Here is an 18,293-nt window from a genome sequence, read left to right as displayed (position 1 = left end):
AGCCCATGATGGCAGCCTATTATCCTAACAACGTCACTACTGATCACATTCAGCAGGTCCTCCTCCTTCTTCTTCTTCTTCTTCTTCTTCTCCTCTGCTTTTTGCTGGGTTCTTTTTTTCTTCAGCTGCTTTGCTTCTGCATTTCCATTTGGTTTTTGGTTTCTCTTCAAGCTAGTTTTCTGTTACCATATTTCTGTTTTGTTACGTTAGTGATGTTTAAATGGGTGTTGAGAATACAAGGTGCTTGCAGCTTAGTTGGTTAAGAGCATTCCCGTGGTCCGGGTTCGACTTCCCCTCCCATTCTTGCTTTTTTTATGTTGGTTATCTTGTTTTGCTCCTATGTTATTTAAATTGGACCGGATCTCTTTCACCAAAGCCACCGGATCAAGTGATCCGAGCATTTCAAATTTCATCCGACGGTCAAAAATTATGTTGGAAGACATCCGGAGAGAATCTCTTCTCTTTATATTGTTTCCACCAGATAGAATCTCTTCTCTTTATATTGTTTCTTCCATGTTCTATCTGGTGGAAATATTAATAGCTCACATCATCGAGCATTTTTGTATGCTTAATCGATATCATGAGTTTATTTAGGGGCCTCTTGCTGCAATCTGAGTGAAAGAATGGTGATTTGGTTCTATTTTGATTAGTTGTGACTAGTGAACGAATATTTTGTTCTTTCATTTGCGAGCGGTATCTCGAAAAATCTATGATAGCATCCCTAGTAGTATGAACCTTATAGCTTTATTCTTACTGATTGCATTTATATTATGTGAATCTGTTTTGGCAGAAATCCTACGGTGCTCCGAATTATAGGATACTCTGAACTTTTTAACTATTAGATCTCGGTTTTTGTTTTATTTTTAAACAAAAATCTAATTACTGTGCCACCAACTTTGTAGGGCATAAATTGAAGATTTTGATAGTTCCCTTACATCGTTCTCCTTTTGATGGTTTCTTGCTGCCATTGTGGAATTGGTTGATTTCCGTTAGTTTTTCTGTTTCAAAATTTTAATTGCACATTTTCTTCCTTGTCATGCATACTCACTCAGTAGTTTTGAATAACAACCTAGATGCTCGCTCACCACACTCAAAGAAAGGATTGTGTGAGTTGCAAGAAAGGGATGAGATAAGGGTAACTTTTATAGCTGAGATGTTCATCAGCCTTATTTGCCAAATGTGGTAGTGGATGATGGCATCACTTTATGACAAGGGCTTTTTAACTAAAAAAATTGAGTCTTTTGAGCTTAGCTCCATGTTGGTGTTGCATAGGATTATTGACAAAGCTAGAAAGTAGACCTGCACCATGATTAGAAGCGGGTTTTATTACCAAATTGTATTCATTTGTATTTATTTTTCTCATGTCTCGTAATTGAATTCTCTTTGGTATTTTTGGTATTTCTGAGTGTACATACATTTGTTAATTCTTTTAAGCGATATGGCTATTGCTTAGTGGCCGATAGATTTGGCTTTTGCCAAAATTTCTTTTATGGGAAATTGAGAGGCAACTAGAGTTTTTGGGTATTAAATTTGAGAGAAATGGGTATGGGAAGATTGAGAGTGCTTGTATGTCTCTGAATTCATACATGTTTTGTTTCTGATCATGCTTTTTTATTGTTGTTGCCATTGTGGATTGGTTGGTTTCTGTAAGTTTTTCGGTTTCAAAATTTTAATTGCTTTGCACAAGTTGGACCAACAGATTAGTACATACCATTATTAGTATTAGGAGGAGGGATTGTTGTGTTAGGTTAGTACATGAATTGGTGTATGGTTGATTATGGGCCTGCGGGATTATTGCTTCTACTTATAATTGTTTTCGGTTGCATTGTTCAATGTCCTTGCACTAACCTTTCGGAAGTGTTGAGTTCAATTATTTCCAAATGGTGGTCGTAGTTGGCATTATTGTTTTGGAAATGGTAGTGGAATAACCTTCACGTGTTTGAACGATAAGCTTATGGGGAAATAAACAGAATATAAATTGGTAACTTCTTTTACTTGAATTAAAACATTGGCCTGTGTTGTTAAATTTCTCCTGTAGATACATGGATTTTGTGTTTTTCCAAGCTTTTTTTTGTTTTGTTCATAATAGTTTTAGAACTTATCACTCCTACTGTTTCATTTCTTGTTGAGGAGGGAGATGATAACTATACACTTTTTTTCACGGTGGTTTAGGAATGTAGTCTATTACTTGAAAAATATAAATATTTCTTCTCTTGTGAAAGTCCTTGTTAATGCAGGATGCAAGCAAGGTTTTACACCAAATTTTTAAACAATAGCTGCGGTGTAAACTTCCAGTGGGTAAACTTTAAGGGGGTATAGTGGAAATAATCGTAAGTCAATTGGTATAGTTGATGGGCTTTGCTTGACACATTATATGTACATACCTTGCATTCCACATGTCACTAGTGGAATGTTAGACTGTCACCCCGTTTCCATGCATGAAGTTGATGAGATCAAGTCCATGGAATGGTATGCACAATCGTGCGAACTCAGAAGTCATCATATTTTAAGTGTTGATGTCAAAGTAAATGACGAAAAGGGTCGTGTGTTTTTTGTTGACAAACCGACTAAACGGTTTGTTAAAATCATGGGTTAAGTGTGACCCTTTTCGTCCTTTAACATCAGCACTTAAAATATGATGACTTATGAGTTCGCAAGACTGTGCATACCATTTCCATCAACTTGATCTCATCAACTTTATGCAAGGAAACAGGGTGACCGTCTAACATTCCACTAGTGACATGTGGAATGCGAGGTGCGTACATATAGTGTGTCAAGTAAAGCCCATCAACTGTACCAGCTGACTTAAGATTATTTCCACTATGCACACTAAATTTACCCCCTTAAAGTTTACCCACTGGAAGTTTACCACGCAGCTACGGTTTAAAAATTTGGTGTAAAACCTTGCTTGCATCCTGCATTAACAAAGACTTTCACAAGAGAAGAAATATTTATATTTTTCAAGTAATAGACTACATTCCTAAACCACCGTGAAAAAAGTGTATAGTTTTCATCTCCCTCCTCAACAAGAAATGAAACAGTAGGAGTGATAAGTTCTAAAACTATTATGAACAAAAAAAGCTTGGAAAACCACAAAATCCATGCATCTACATGAGAAATTTAACAACACATGCCAAAGTTTTAATTCAAGTAAAAGAAGTTACCAAATTATATTCTGTTTATTTCCCCATAAGCTTATCGTTCAAACACGTGAAGGTTATTCCACTACCATTTCCAAAACAATAATGCCAACTAAGACCACCGTTTGGAAATAATTGAACTCAACACTTCCGAAAGGTTAGTGCAAGGACATTGAACAATGTAACCGAAAATAATTATAAGTAGAAGCAATAAAATCCCGCAGGCCCATAATCAACCATACACCAATTCATGTACTAACCTAACACAACAATCCCTCCTCCTAGTACTAATAATGGTATGTACTCATCTGTTGGTCCAACTTGTGCAAAGCAATTAAAATTTTGAAACCGAAAAACTTACAGAAACCAACCAATCCGCAATGGCAACAACAATAAAAAAGCATGATCAGAAACAAAACATGTATGAATTCAGAGACATACAAGCACTCTCAATCTTCCCATACCCATTTCTCTCAAATTTAATACCCAAAAACTCTAGTTGCCTCTCAATTTCCCATAAAAGAAATTTTGGTAAAAGCCAAATCTATCAGCCACTAAGCAATAGCCATATCGCTTAAAAGAATTAACAAATGTATGTACACTCAGAAATACCAAAGAGAATTTAATTACGAGACATGAGAAAAATAAATACAAATGAATACAATTTGGTAATAAGACCCGCTTCTAATCATGGTGCAGGTCTACTTTCTAGCTTTGTCAATAATCTTATGCAACACCAACATGGAGCTAAGCTCAAAAGACTCAATTTTTTTAGTTAAAAAGCCCTTGTCATAAAGTGATGCCATCATCCACTACCACATTTGGCAAATAAGGCTAATGGACATCTCAGCTATAAAAGTTCCCCTTATCTCATCCCTTTCTTGCAACTCACAAAATCCTTTCTTTGAGTGTGGTGAGCAAGTATCTAGGTTGTTATTCAAAACTACTGAGTGAATATGCATGGCAAGGAAGAAAATGTGCAATTAAAATTTTGAAACAGAAAAACTAACGGAAACCAACAAATTCCACAATGGCAGCAAGAAACCATCAACGAGAAATAAAATAGTAAGAGTGATAAGTTCTAGAACTATTATGAACAAAAAGAGCTTTGAAAACCACAAAGCTACATGGAGAAATTTAACAACCCAGGCTAAGTTTTAATTCAAATAAAAGAAGTTATCAAATATATTATGTTTATTCCCCCCAAAGTTTATGTTCAAACGCGTGAAAGTAGGGAGGGAGATGGCGAGGAAGAATTGTGGGGTTTTGATAGAGAGACGATGATTGGGATTGGCAATCGCTATAACCTCCAATCCCAGGTTGTCTTTTCATCATCACCGTACAGTCCAAACCCTAGCCCCCCAAATTCAATGCCAACAACAGTAGCATCGGTCATTCCTTCCTCCAACGCCCCCTCCTTGGCCTCACTCCCAGCCAGGGTCTCTGCCTCCAGTGCACTCTCGGCCTTAGGCCCAGGCTCAAGTAAGTACCCCCTCCCGCTCGCTCTCTTTCTTCCTGTTTTTATCATCTATCTGCCATTGACTGCGCTACCGGCTGTTCCTACAAAACTTATGTTTCTGAGTCCCCAAGACATGATCATGTTGACCTGAAAAGGAGGAATATAAGAGAGCAATTAAAAAAGTTAAAGGTAAACAACTGCAGATTACTACCTAGTATTGCATTGGATTGAACACAACAGGTATGATTTGGACTAGTTTGTTAATTACATTAAAATGAGAAAAACAATCATGAAAAAATGCTCCATAATCTGATCAGAATTGCTCCCCAATCCCCACCCAGAAGTGCATATTCAGTTCCGTTGGAACTCGGATATTCCTCCCTTGCTGGCTGGGCTTTCCAAAGGGACCGCCTTTGCATTTAACATGGACAAAAAACTTTCAAAACCTTGCTTGTTATTCTATGCAGCTTCTTATTTATTTTGTAGGTGGACGTTTGCAAGCAGTTTTCTACTTTACTACAGCCGCTTGCCCAAATAGTAAGTTGTGATGCAATACAATTTTATCAGTCAAGTTATTTCTTGTAAACTGCTCCTCTGCAACTTGTATTTGGTGTACTATTCTTTTGCAGCCGTCACGTACTCAATTTCAATCGTTCGAAAGATCATGGAGCATTTCCCACATGTAAAACTATATAAGGTTCTGCTTACTGTTGAGGTATGGCGTCCTAATCATGTCTTCTGCTAACTTGATTGGATCATTTGGGAACTATATTTTCATATTGTAAACTGTTTGTATCCCATCTTAAGATCAAGGTGAAAACAACGTGTGGGTTCTAGTTGTTTGAATCTTAAATCTTAATAAATTACTAGACAAGTATTTAACTTTGCTTTTCACTACCTGGCTATCTGGCAGTTGCTATATTGTTTGAAAGTAAAGTTTTTTACTTTTTTTTTTATAATCATTTCTTTATGAAAGCAACATTTTTTTTTTCAACAGGATCGTATTATAATGTGAAGCTAGGAATTAGAAATAATGTTAAGAATATTTAAATTCATTTCACAAATTCTTTAATGTTAAGAATATTTAAATTCATTTCACAAATTCTTTAATGTTAAGAATATTTAAATTCATTTCACAGATTCTATGTAAAATGCTCTTCTGTACCAAAACAAAATTCAAATTTCTTTTGGTTTCATGGATAAGTTGGCGAACAAAGGGAACTTCATTTTGGATTACATGATAATATCAGTAGTGCATTAGTTCAAAAACAAAACAGAAAAAGAAAAAGAAAATGTACATCAAATTAGTCAATAAAAAAACAACCCACAAAAATAAATGAGCAAAAGTCTCAAACTTTAACAAACCTTTGGTGAGGCCATCAAGAACTCCACCGGATTCTAAGTACTTCCTGAATGCTGAGGTGGGATGGGGGGTATTTTTCTGGGGTTGTTTCTTTCGATTTGGTCTAGCTGGTAAGTGGAAGCTCTAGTGGTTATGGACCTACCTTGTTGCTGCTGCTAACGGTCCAAAGAGGATCAGTGGGTCAAAACCACAGTTTTCGTCACGTTAATTGATTGAATTTCTTCTTATTTTCGGGAAGTGTTTTTCACACTTTATTTTCTGTAGTACATTTTTTGGTTTTTTTATTTTTATTTTTTTTATCAAACGATAGGTTTTATAATAGTCACCAATAGGGTTTGAACTCACCTCGTCATGCAATGACTTAACTCATTTTCATCATTGTGGTCGTCATGCAATGGCTTAACTCCTTTTCATCATTGTGGTAAATGGCCATTTACACAATTTTTGGTATTTAGTTGTGTACAAATGTTATACTTTGAAATGTTGATTTTCTTTATCATAATAATTTGCCTTTTTATTTTTCCCACCTTCCCGCTTAATCTCATCACAAGTGGATTCCATTTACGTCCATGACTTCAAATTTTTGGAAACTCTTATTCCAGAGTAATGAGCTTAAAGAATTCTGAAAAGAAAAGAAAACACCTAGCGATTGAACGTTATGAGTCGCATGGAGGAAAACTCAAACGATTTAAAAAGGTAATGAAAACCTGCAAATGCATTTGCGTATTGTGTTTCATTTATTATTAAAACCCATTACTAAAAGACGGGACTTGACACACTTCATCTTAATTGTTCAATATATTTTCTTCAGCAGCTTCGGCTTAGAGGATGAGATGAATAGAGGTTTATATGGTTTGTCCTTGGGATGTTCCGGGCACTTTTCCAACCAGTGGATGTTAGAACCCTACTCTACATCTTCCACAATTGCACAGAGAGAGAGTAACAGATGAACAATACAAACAATACAATTTCATTAACTGCCTTCTTCTCTTACAAATCACTATCTTATAGCTAACTCCTAATCTCAAGTTCCCAACTAACTAATAACAGCATCTTGTACACTTGTCACCACCATATTGTGCCATCTGGTATGGTATCCTAACAATACCCCGAAGTTGTCAATCTGTGAAGTTCCACTTACTGTTTTGTTTTGAACTTGTAATTCTGGTTATTGTTCTGTGTTTCAATTGTATGTTTGGTTTTAAGGGGGGTATTGTTAGGATACCATACCAGATGACACAATATGGTGGTGACAAGTGTACAAGAGGCTGTTATTAGTTAGTTCAGAACTTGGGATTGGGAGTTAGGTATAAGATAGTGATTTGTAAGAGAAGAAGGCAGTTAATGAAATTGTATTGTTTGTATTGTTCTTCTGTTACTCTCTCTCTGTGCAATTGTGGAGGATGTAGAGTAGGGTTCTAACAGTGGAGACCTTTATCCCTACAATGGTTACAATATGCAAATGGTTGGGGTTTTTGTAAAGTCGACGATCAAAAAGACCACAAAACTACACCATAACCATCGCCAACAATAGCGCCCGGTGGGACGCCATTCCAGTATGGGCAGGCAGAACTGAAGTGCTCATTTTGCTTTCGGCAAACTCTACAGTGCCCGAAATTATGCTTTTCATGTTCTGTTTTTTCCTCGAGCTGGAGATGAGCCTTTGAGTTTCCAACGTCATTTGATCTTTTTTGTCCAGTGGGGCCCACGAGGCCTTCGACTTAACCCTCGATTGGAGATGATTTTAGACTATTTTCTGCCATCTGGCCCTCTAGACCCTTCGGTGGGAGATGGCCTAATGACCTCATGATATAGAAACAGTAGGATTTAGTTGTGGGGAAAGGAGGCATATAATGCGTATGCTCTTAGGATAAGAATGTGACGTTGTACTAATTAAACATTTTGTTCTCACAAAAGATTATTAATTAGATTTATGTAAATAAGAGAAGAATTCCCTCTCATCTCATTTCTATACAATTCATTTTGTTTGTGCCATGAATAAAAATAAGGCTTGTTACGGGGTTTATTCATTTTTATTTACACAAAAGTTGCACAACGCCTGTCCAAAACTTCAAAGCCCAAACCAAAATTTGGACAACCATCTCACTTAGCTTCAATTTGTCTGAGGCTTGAGACAAAAATCCCTTTGAAGTGTGTTTGCCACACAGACGATTAGAGATCGAGAATATCTCGTCCTTTTAAATACATATGTACGCATCATCCAACACGATGAAGTCAATACTAACGATCGTGCTAACCGCCTCAAGACACAACTAAAGGTCACCTACCATGAATTACAGTTACTGTTAGCACCAAATGACCGATCTACTTATGTTCCAGCTTAATAATATGATCAAGGTTGCTCATTCTCCACTGCCTATATAGTAGAACCATAGACCTTCAAACACATGACCTTCATCAAGCTGATAGGTCGATCTACATAACTTGAAAAGAAAATTGACTGGAAATGTAAAGAAAGTAGTAAAACTCTAGCAAGATTCAGCCCATGAACGACAATATAATGTTAGAGAAGTCCACCCAAGATCATTAGTGTCAGATTGGATTTAGTACAAAACATGCAACTTGGAGAGGAAATCATGGTGGTTGGAAATGGACATCAACAGAATCATACCAATGGGTAGATAAGCTGTAAAAAGTTTAGTATCTCAGGGATTGTAAGCAGCATTTGCTTCAAATGAAGGCTTTGAGATTGTAGCTGAAAAGCTAACAAGAGAGTTTTGTTGAAGAGCAACTGGGTTTGTGCTAAAAAGCAGTTGGGTTGATTGAAGAGTTAGTCAAGGTTTTGTTAATTGTAGAGAGGGCTTGGCGCACGGAAAATGAGGGCGCAAAACGAGGCATAATTTGTAAGGGAACTGAGGAGGCTCGACGTACAGAAAATACAACACGCAATATGAGGCAAGCTTGGCACAAGGGTCAACCATTGTTGCCTGCACGAAGCATTGGTGTCGAGGCTGGAGCATATATAAGCTGCTAACAATATGGGGTAGGGTTCAGTTTTAATCGCACAAATCAACCATTGTTGCTCATACGAACCATTAGTGCCGAGGGAAAGGCATTGTAGGGGGTATGAGTTAGTTTTAATCACACAGTTTGGTCAAAATTTTACTTTTTTTCCATTACCATAACACCAAACTATCATCTTCATGTTCTACATAATGTATTTTCTTATCATCCATGTCAAAACAATCGAAAACAAGGATATAAATATAAATCTAAAGGTATTTGAATCTAAATAAAGTAAGGTAGGAAAAAAAATCAATGGAAAAAGAAAAAAAACATAAATAAGTAAAATAGAAAATGATACGATCGGTAATTTAGTACCGATTATTGACGTGTGTTGTCGCTGTCAAGGTAGCAACTAAATCTCTACAAGGTCGCTAGCTTAATGTCGATTCTCCCATTTCATTTTTTTTTAATTTTTTAGTTTTTTTTTTATACTTTTTTAATTTTTCTTTTATTTCTCTTACCATAACAACAAACTATCATATTCATGTTTTTCAAAATATATTTTTCCTTGCCAAATCTATTATAATTCATATTTAAACATTTGCAATCCACGATTTAAAACCTAATTATAAAGATATTTGAAATTAATAGTGGTTACTCAAATAAAATAAATAAATTGAAATAGGGAAAGATCGGTACCACGCTACTGATCCTCAACCAGTCGTACTTAAATCATCATTCAATCTATTTATTTTCATATTTGCCTCACCATGAAGTTTTGAAAATTAAGGTAAGACTAGCCTAGATTTTATTTTTGTGAAAGTTTGTAATCTTGACTCCATCATGAAATGATTGCATTTTATTTATCGTTTTAGTTTCTATTTCGGTTTCATTTGCTTTTTAGGCAAGCATACACAAAATTACACTGAATTTTAAGCCCTCATTCACTCGAGGCACATAAAAGAACTTAACCGAACTAGTGTCCCACTCGGTGCACAATCATTTAGTTAAAAAGTTAGATTAACGCACAAGCTTCACATACTCAAATACAAATATTGTATGTTGGCAACTACCAATAGTGCCATGCATATTCTCTCTTTCTCTTGAACCATCTCGTGATACTGAGACCAAAAATAACATTCGGAGCAAACACGTGTTAAACCTCGTGTCCAAACTCTGTCCGAGTTTTAGCACCAACGCATTTTATTGGCATGGATTTTTTTTTCGACTTACATCAACGAATTATAGCTAACAACAATTTAAAGGGATAATTTAATTCAACCTTTATCACTAATCATGCAAAAGACATAGCAAATGAAATTCAGCAAACATAATGTTTGGGATAAAATCTGAACTTTGGGCCAGAGAGAAAGTCGGCCCAAACCCAAGGCCCAGAGGAAAACTTAGGAGGCAGGAAAGAGGCTTTCGGCTGGGCACAAGTTACAAAGGCCACCTGCTTACCTGCTCAAAAACCACAGGGGGTAGGCTATTCAGTCACTACACAGCCCAATAAAGTACTTTATTGGTGGCATTCATGTAAAAAAGCTAGTGAGTCATCACCAAACCGCATTCGGGCACCGCTATTGCTACAGGAACCCAAGCTGAAGTCGTCTATAAAAGGAGGAAGAGAAGACAAAATTAGACACACTCAAACAAACAAACAAAAGCCAAAACTCTGCTCAAGCCAGATTTGCCTTCAACGAAGCTGTAGTCAGCACAAGCCTTCATCCCATTCGGGATAAACCTTCCCAAACCCCTGTAATAGCTCTGCTACCTTGTTCATGGTGGTATCGATTCATTTTGTATCCTCTTCTCCCCCGTCAACCCCTCTAAAAGCTTTCAGACCTCTGACAGAGCCACAAAGATAGATTTTGTAAGAAGTTCAGCCTTGGCCGATAAGGTTCAAACTTACCCGACTATCTTTGCTCTGTCTTTGTCTTTTCTTTCTTTTAAAAGCACAATAACATGTTATATATTCCCAGTTATATACAAGTTATTTCTAGCAAAGTCATAATGAAAATGAGTCTTCAGCACTTGAATCCGATCTGAATCGCGTCAGAGTTCAAATCAGATCTAAGTCTTAAGCCCGGCGGGCATGTAATTTAAAGATCAGTTTAAAAGTCCTTGGCCTCAAGGCATAAAAAAGAACTTTATGTGGACTCAACCCATCCACGACAATCCTTGATAAGCGAGAAGTCCGAAGTTACTTGGGGCGCAAGTAATCAATCTATTTCTCCGTTTTGTTGCTATTATATCTTGATTCGTAGAAAAGGCTTAAGCATGGAGTGAATTCTGATAGAAAGCCTCAAGGCCTACACCTAAGGCCCCACGAAGGCATCTATTTAGCTTCATTTCATGTTGCGGTCTAGTTGGTCCGAGTATAAGGATTAACTCTGATGGGAAGCCTCAAGGCCTATACCTAAGGCCCTACAAAGGCACTCATTTGGGTTCGTCCTACCTCTTGGATTCAGATAATCAAAGGTATAATAGTGATAAGACTCTGGCAACCATAAAAGACCAAATATGATACATCCAAGCGCTGGTTTAGTTTGACAGGAAGCCTCAAGGCCTATACCTAAGGCCCCACAAAGGCACCTGTTATATCTAACTTGATTTCTCGGGCGTATACATATTCAATCAAAGCTTAACACCCATTCAACATCTGCCATACTGAAGATGGCAGTGGCACGCCTGAGCACGACAAAGTTAATCTTGATTGTGAGCCTTAAGGCCTACACCTAAGGCCCCACAAAGGCACCCTTTCAAATTAACTCTGTCCTTCTCTTTCAGAACTGCCCGACGAGCCTTGCCCGAAGTGTGTCTTGCCCGACCAAGATCTGCCCGACAAAGGCTTGCCCGAGCGAGCCCGAGAAGAAAGCAGAAGTACGACAGATACCCTCAACCGACGCCATTCTCCCAGGGGAGCTGTGTGCTCGTCCGCCAGGAGATTCCTGCGACGAACACATAAATATAAGATAAAGACATGATTTTGAATTGGAAAATGTTATTGTAAGATAAAACTAATTTCATAGTCTTTTTTAATATAAAGGATATTCTATGTTCGAACTTAAGTGTATAAGTATATAATAATTTCAGTGTGAGTTTCATATCAACATAAGTGATCATTTGATGTAGAACTATTCATCATATCATGGTGCATTTAACTATTAACGTTATAGTTTGATTATATGACTCCACAACTGTCGATATACTGCTGGTGAAGACCGAGGAGTGTCAAAGGGATATCCATAGGACGTTGGATACCGTCTTGGAGTCTTCGATGTCAACAAAAGCCAAGTCAAAGGAAAGGACGACGTTGGATTAAAAAATAGCTAGTTGCAAGTTAAAGAACCACATTTGAACCCAGCCACAAAATCCCGAACCTTTTGACAAAAGTCGACCTGCCATAGGCGCATTCGATGGACTCAGCTGACACTCTACGTAGTCCGAATGTTACATCATTTTATTAAGGGTGAAGTGCCAATTTAGTCCCAAAATATCACCTTAGTGAAAATTAAATTATTTTTTCGGTAAAATAAGTCCTTAAATTCATTAAAAAAATTGCTAATTTCGTCCCTACTATTATATTCAAAGCTATTTTATCCAATTTTTCATCAACTTAAGCCACAATTGTCACATTTTAGAGTGTAATACTGTTATTTTCTTGCCTATAAGCCCTAACATTTCATATAGGTTGCTAATGTAACGTCTAATTTACCATCCGAAGCTAAATTACACTATTTCTTATGAAAAACTACCAATTTACCCTCCAAAGTTAACTTCAAACACTATTTCTTTATGAAAAACTATTAATTTACCCTCAAATGTGTATCACATGCAAGTAACGTGATTTAAATTGATATAATATTGAATATAGTAGCTTCGAATATAATATTAGGGATGTAATTGGCAAATTTTTATAATTCAATGACTGATTTTTCTGAAAAAAATTAGTTTAGAGACCTAATTTTCACTATGATGATAATTCAGGGACTAAATTGGCAGTTTACCATTTTATTAATACTATAGTTTCATAGCATATTATCTGTTATTCACCAGTGTTCTAATACAATTACATTATCCTTATTACGATTATGTCATCTATTTATATTATAACATGTAAAATATTAACATCGCGTAACAAAATCCCGTTAAAAAAATCTCTCCTTGGGCTAGGGCCCAATGGACATGGGATTGCTGTGCGAAAATGGGAATGTGGTGCGACATTTCAAGCTAAAAAATTACAGACATGTGGAACTGTGCATGTCATATTGAACAGTACTCTAGCAGCAGCTTAGCTGTCGTTTTGACTGCAAAACCTAGTCATATAATTTGGCACCCTCTTCTATGTGCTTCGACTCCCACCACTTCAATTCTAAACAAATGGTTGGTGACTTGGTTAAATGATTACTTTAGTAAACAACTAGCCTTTAAGGATTCTCAGCCACTCAAGGCTTATGGGGAGGAGAACAATGCAACGGAGTATCATCGAAATTGTTTAAAACGATTGCATGCATGATTTAGAACGGGTGAATGTGCATAAATAGATAATGTATGAACAAAAATAAAATAATAGAGGATCAATATCAATGACTAAGATCATGTGATTATATGAGTTGTTATACTTGCCGTTTCCAATGCTAATACTAGAAATTTATGTGATCTCTATGAGTTAAACGTTCTCTAATACTAAAAGACTCAAATCTTAAATTACGTAAAAATATAAATTAGGGGTTTTCCATTGCAACATAAACTCAAAACTCAAATTCGACTTTTATTATAAGAGTAATGCTAAGAAAATTATTTATTTAAACATGTTTTGTATATCAGATGACGTGGTTGTTACGGACGGATAAAAATAGAGACCAAGGTGGTCCCAGGACCACCCAATCCCAGAGAATATACATGTGAAAGTCTTTTCCACGTTCTCTAAATGTTTGGTATGAGTTCTTTTTGTGCCTACTAAATGTTTAATGTAATGCATACTAGGCATATCTCGACATGTTGCGTTAACAACACTCAACAAGTTCTCTCTATATCACTCATCAGATTATTTCGGCATATGTCGATTTCTGTTGACATGTGCACAACAAGCCCACCAAGTAAATAAACTGATTTTTTTTTTTTGCGCGCTTATGCTCTAGTTCCTATCTAAAAAACTTGTATTTAACATTGGGACCACCTAAGGTTCAAATTCTGGATCCACAACTGGTGGTTGTTGATAATTGAATTACTACTTAAGTGTGAATTAACGTAATTATTTCATATTAGTAACACATCACATAATTTGTAAATTTGGTCTAACAAATTGGTCCAGCATTAATCTTATTACAAACTCGGCCACTTCTATGTGAGTGAGTCATGTCATGGTTGTCATCATTCTTCATTTTGCAAAACTAGCCAACATGTGTTTGAGTACCTACAGATTAGTGTCGACACAAATATCTAACAACTTAAATTAATTATAGTAGAGTTCTAATAATAAAATGTGTGTTGGTATGAAGTGTTATTGTGTGTCGCACCCATAAATATGGCACCGACTAGTGTTTAAGTAAGCATCCATATTCATCCTAAAATACTCCAACAAAAGAAAAAAAATCATCCCGGTACAGATTGCCTTGAACATAATATTGCATCGGAAGTCAATTGTGATGCTTGAATGCATGCACCTGGTCTGTCTTTTAGCTAGGGTTTGATATAAAGGAATCAATATTTACACTAAAGAAAACAGAATGAAAAGCAGGATTTGATGATTCTCCTCATAGTAAATTAAGATGAGGAAAATATCAAATTAAAGAAAGTGGCAATGACAGCTTTTAGCTAGGGTTTGATATAAGGGAATCAATATTTACAGCAGCAAACAGCAGTACTCTCCTTTGAATTTGATACTCTTTCAATTTTCTTCTTTTATTTTTATTTTTCTGTAAATATACTCTTTTATATCTTTAAAGAAACAGCATTGCAGATTTGCAGATACTCTTAAAACGATGATGTTTTTGGACCTGGTCTGTTTACGTACTCTTAACCTCACACAACTGTGCACGAATCTTATTCTTAAATACTGTGTTTTATTAATTAATTACTTTAAGTTTTATTTAATTCGTATTTGCAGATGAAACCAGACCAGATATTCTTGATTAAGATAATGATGTGCTTCGAAAGTTGTACGTTGTGTAAATATATAAATTCTGGTGTAATTCCATCACGTCATTGGCGATTACTGGGCTAATAAAATATATATTAGCAAACGCTAATCAGGCCAAACCCTAAAATATATATTACAGTCATGTGGCTGTTTTCGAGGAAACATACTTTCCGGGATCCTGACAGGAGACAAAATAATATTTATCACCAGAAAGGCCGAGTGGAATCCTGAGAAGATAAAGTACAGAGTCAAAGTATGTACATATGGTTTGAAGTTTGAACTGTGGGAGTCTCCTGTAGCAGTATGCCAGCAGAGCAGAGTAAAATTCCAACTATGTACAAGTCCAAAGGCAAAGGCTAATCCTCCTCCACAACTTTTCCTTTCTGACTCCTCCTCAGTCGTCGGTAAAAAACAACAAAAACGAGATCAAATTATGGAGTAAAATTAGGGTTTCTAATTTGGTTGATATCTCTGTTCAAATGCAGCAAACAACCAATCGTTTATAGGCTAGGGTTTTTGTCAGTCCCTAGGGTTATAACTTACTTTTATACAATGAGAATATCAGAGTTCCAGTATTACAATGAGAATATGAGAGTTCCCCTATTTCAAATTAATCACCGAATTATCGTGTTAGAAAATTATAATATAGGATAATGTGAAATTAATTTGAATATTGCCAAATTAACATTTTTACTTTGATTTGTTACTGTCTATATCTCTTGGGACAATTACATGATCATATTGAGGATTAAATAAATACAAAGGATATATCTCTGGTTATGAGATATAGCCTCGCAAGAGTCAAAATGCCTAATCCCCTTGTGGTTATTATAGTTTTGATACAATAGCAATAAACAAACCAAGTATCATGCAGGAAAAATGCTAGATCAATCGCTTCAACGTGAGCTTATCGAAACCATTCATATTTCTATGATTCCGAAAGCATGAACAAATCAAAACCTAACACTCATCATTAGTGCATTGTTGCAATGGTCAACCCTAGTCAGACTTAAAATCACGGGTCGAAGAGTGGGAGGAAGGGTCCGGAACAAGCCCCAGAGCCTATATACAAAGGCGGCAAAAGCCTGAAAGTGAAAAGAAAAAAAGAAGCTAACGACTAAGGGAAAAGACAGGATTGGATTATGAGTACACAAATCAATTGAGACACCCCAACCACCCATCATGTTAGCTAAGTTGGGAGCACCACCAACCTTACCTATCTATCCATCTCCTTCATGATTTGACTTCACTATTTAACCACCCAATAACATGTTCCTATTCTTTCCAAGTTTCCAACACCATAGGGGACTCTGGGATCCCTCTTTAAGTAAAGCACTGTAATTCATATGACCTAACTTTTTATCATAACGAAAATTATAACCTTAATTCTTAACAATAAAAAAAGATATAAATTTAAGTGTAGAGACAGATGTTATGGCAAGTGTTCGGATTTCACGATTCAACAATATGTGATTGCTTTGAAATATTGGTACTTCAACATCTAATTTAGTCTATTAGGTAGGTTTTTCTCCACGTGCTGGAGAAAGTAAGGCAACTTGTTGCTGTTATAAGGACAGCATCGTGATGGTTCAGTGACTTTCTATCCCACAACCACAAAACGAAGGTGCACAACTAAACCTTTAGGATGGTGTTTTTTTTTTTTTGAACTTGATCAATGCTTGGCTTCTAAGGGATGAGGCGGGAGCTACTCCTAATTCACTTAATAGCTTATTTATAAAATTTTGTGTTTATAATTGGAACTGTTCATATTATTATTATTTTTTTGTAAATATTATCTATATTAAAAATCAATTAAAACAAATGGTGTTTAGTCAATCAATTGTACCAAATATATATACGGTTTTTAATACTTTTACCGAATCCGTACATTTTTTTTAACAGTTCGTTGACTAAATAGTCTCATTTATTTATTTATTTTGCAGAAATGTTATTTACAAAATGCTTCAGAAATCAGTCACGTAGTGAATTGATGAGGATGAACTTTTCTTTTTCACAATTCTACGCTTTCCAAAAAAAAAAATCTAAAATCATTAAGGAGAAAAATATGCCTCTTCACAAATGAACAAAAAATGGAGGATGTGAGTCATTTCTTTTTTAGATCTTTGAATGAGGCGATCAAGAAAGTCCCCCCTTGAACTGTATAAAATGTCCTTTTAATTTGTTCACATGACTACACGATTAGCTTGATCATTAGATGGCGCTCTCCTTTCGTACTATCATGTTTTAACTCTTCTCAACAACCTCAAAAAAAACTTGCCCAGCTGACCCTTGTAAAGTTTTAAGATAGTTAGATGCTCTCCCTTTGGAGGTGTATAGCTAGAGGGATAACTATTGAAAGTAGGTTAAACATTGCTAATCATCAAGGGGCCTAATGAGGGAGAGATAGGACAGTTGGAAAGGAGGGGAGGACACCAGAGTACAAGGGGGCATGTGAACTCTTTGGGGTCCCTATCCTAGCCAGATTATAATTTCCAGGATTTAATGAATTTATACGATGAATCACGCATGCAGATGCCAATATATTTCTTCCAGATATTCGACAAGTTACTAAGACCATCTTCAACCCTTGATCTAAAACTTAAAATTTTTAGCTCAGAAAATTTATATTTTAATTCAGAAACAACTTTTTTGCTTCAACATTTATGGTCTAAAATTTTAATTTCAGATTATTAAAGAATGAATTTTAGCTAATTTTTTTTTTTAAAATTAACTTTAAAAAAAATTATGTAGAATATTCTAAATAAATTTTATGAACATTTTAACCTAAAAATATTCAAATTCCGATAAATATTTAAATAATTTTTTTTAATTATTTTAGCCTTTGGATTTAAATTTGGCCCGTTAGATCTACTTTTTACAGTTAGATTTGATTATATTTGATCTCAGCCGTTGGATTCAATAAATATAAAAAAAAATTTGAATGTAGGCCGTTGGTTGATCCAACGGCCTATTTATCTCAACCGTTGGATTAAAAAGAGCCGTTGGCTCATTGGCACAAGTGGCCAACATACCCACGTGGGTGGGGCCATGCCGGTCTCAGCTTTGGCACATCACTCGCATGGGCGCTTCTCCTGGGGCATTTGGCGCTCAAGTGTTGAATTTCACTTGCGCTGTTGGGGCCCACATCATTTTCTAGGCTAAATCTAGGCCGATTTCTAGCTTTTTTTTAGGTTTTGAGTTTTAGATCCAAATTAAAAC

The 18,293-nt window shown here is 35.9% G+C and overlaps 1 protein-coding gene and 1 long non-coding RNA gene across 14 annotated transcripts in view; one reads left to right on the top strand and one right to left on the bottom strand.

Annotated features, from left to right (window-relative positions):
* Window positions 1-4,243, bottom strand: part of LOC126619445 (uncharacterized) — a 34,355-nt gene extending 30,112 nt beyond the window's left edge. The window contains exon 1 of the long non-coding RNA XR_007622054.1: window positions 4,193-4,243. This is a non-coding gene — a long non-coding RNA (uncharacterized LOC126619445). The remainder of the gene's footprint in view (window positions 1-4,192) is intronic.
* The window catches only part of LOC126619435 (uncharacterized), a 119,764-nt gene that overhangs the window by 33,407 nt on the left and 68,064 nt on the right, over window positions 1-18,293 (top strand). For 6 of the 13 annotated variants that reach the window (XM_050287824.1, XM_050287818.1, XM_050287819.1 and 3 more), the window contains one exon: window positions 5,172-5,314. In XM_050287824.1, coding sequence (XP_050143781.1) covers window positions 5,172-5,314 — 143 coding nt within the window. Of the gene's footprint in view, window positions 1-4,315; window positions 4,623-5,166; window positions 5,315-18,293 lie in introns of those variants that run through there. The other 7 variants (XM_050287809.1, XM_050287812.1, XM_050287808.1 and 4 more) reach the window with 2 other exon arrangements.

The sequence above is a fragment of the Malus sylvestris genome, chromosome 4 (assembly GCF_916048215.2).
Source record: "Malus sylvestris chromosome 4, drMalSylv7.2, whole genome shotgun sequence".
NCBI lineage: Eukaryota > Viridiplantae > Streptophyta > Magnoliopsida > Rosales > Rosaceae > Malus > Malus sylvestris.
This window is presented reverse-complemented; position numbering and strand designations above follow the sequence as displayed.